General features: G+C 40.5%; 1 protein-coding gene across 1 annotated transcript in view; it reads right to left on the minus strand.

Annotated features, from left to right (window-relative positions):
- The window catches only part of LOC106879502 (C-type lectin TsL), a 15,864-nt gene that overhangs the window by 7,341 nt on the left and 6,575 nt on the right, over window positions 1-1,948 (minus strand). The window contains exon 2 of the mRNA XM_014929108.2: window positions 1,728-1,887. Within this exon, the coding sequence (XP_014784594.1) occupies window positions 1,728-1,887 (160 nt within the window). The remainder of the gene's footprint in view (window positions 1-1,727; window positions 1,888-1,948) is intronic.

Consider the following 1,948-nt stretch of genomic DNA (forward strand, 5'->3'; position numbering starts at 1 on the left):
AGGAGGAGGAGGAGGAGGAGGAGGAAGAGGAGGAGATGCAAGATGTAATGGTGGAGTTGGAATTCCTGTCTATAAGTACCTTTATAAGTTTATATCATCAGTTAAAAACCATTGTGGTCGAATTATTCAGAGGAGTGGCTATGTGGTAAGTAGCTTGCTTACCAGCCACGTGGTTACGGGTTCATTCCCACTGCGTGGCACGTTGGGCAAGTGTCTTCTACTATAGCCTCGGGCCGACCAAAGCCTTGTGAGTGGATTTGGTAGACGGAAACTGAAAGAAGCTCGTCGTATATATGTATGTATATTTATATATGTATGTGCGTGTATATGTTGCGTGTATATGTTTGTGTGTCTGTGTTTGTCCCCCCAGCATCGCTTGACAACCGATGCTGGTGTGTTTACGTCCCCGTAACTTAGCGGTTCGGCAAAAGAGACCGATAGAATAAGTACTAGGCTTCCAAAGAATAAGTCCTGGGGTCGATTTTCTCGACTAAATGCGGTGCTCCAGCATGGCCGCAGTCAAATGACTGAAACAAGTAAAAGAGTAAAAGAGTAAAAGATACAACTATCCAAGGAAATATGCGACTGCAAATGTTTGCAAGCCACGCGCCAACAAAAACTGTGAATGTTGAAGATGAAGACTCATTCTATGACCAGCTTAAAGAAGCGTGTAGAACCTGCCCTAAGCATGACCTAGTAATCCTCCTTGGGGATATGAATGCACAAATTGGCCACGGTAGTGAAGCTACAGCAGTAAGAATATATATATATCATGAGGTCTCAAACTATACTGGAAGCAGATATGCTAACTTCTGTTCATCCAACAATCTGAAGGATTTGCAATCCCATTTCAAACACAAGAACGACAGAAAGTGGATCTGGATGTATACCAATAGGTATAAAATGGACTTGGACCATATTGCTATGAAGGCAAAGTGGATGGGCTAATTCACTAACTGCCGCGCCTATTCAACAGTGGAGCAAAATTCTGACCATAAAATTGTTCTTGCATCTTCCAATTGAAATTTAGAAGACAAACACGGGCATTCAAGAAGCGTACGACGTATAACTGGATGATACTGCCAAATGACAATGAGAAAAGAACAAATTTCCAAACCAAACTAAATGCTGCTCTCAATGAGAATGTCAGTAGCAATAATGGCATAAGAACTGACGAAATGAACAATAGTTTAACATCAACCCTCACAAAAGCCGCTGAGGAAACAATCGACAAATGCAATCTAAATAGTAAGAAAACAAACCGTGGGTTTCAGAAGCCATATTGAAATGGATAGACGATCGCAATAATTTGAAGATGAAATACCTCAAACAGAATGAATGTTATAGAGACGAAGAGTTATCATACTGCGACTTTGGGTGCAACAATGCACACAAAGTGTCCATTGAAAATTCCGAGATGTCTGAACTGCTTGTCGTACAGACAGACAGACAGACAGACAGACAGACAGACAGACAGATAGATAGATAGATAGATAGATAGATAGATAGATAGATAGATAGATAGATAGAGTTAACGGAATGATTTTTACAGCTTTCGCTTGCAGCAGTATCACCTGGTACGCTGCTCACCAGATTAGCCGGAGATCCTGCAAGTGCATTTGTGCTGCATTCTTTCGCTGTCTAACTTCTGACTGAGAAGGCAACAACATCAACTGTAATACGGAGAGAAAAGAAAGAAAATATGATGAACAATTTTTGTTATTTACCTTGGTGGAAACAGTGACCGGACGAATTCGTCTTCGGCTTTGGATCGAAGTATCACCGGAACGCCGTAAGGTAACTGCGAACAGAGATTGACGGCCTTAATGTAGTTCACTTTCCCCACAGGAAAGACTGTGTAACATCTTCCTTTGTACATGGTGCAATCTAAAGACAAAAGATATATATACATACATTTATATATATATATATATATATATATATATAT

The sequence above is a fragment of the Octopus bimaculoides genome, chromosome 9 (assembly GCF_001194135.2).
Source record: "Octopus bimaculoides isolate UCB-OBI-ISO-001 chromosome 9, ASM119413v2, whole genome shotgun sequence".
Lineage (NCBI taxonomy): Eukaryota > Metazoa > Mollusca > Cephalopoda > Octopoda > Octopodidae > Octopus > Octopus bimaculoides.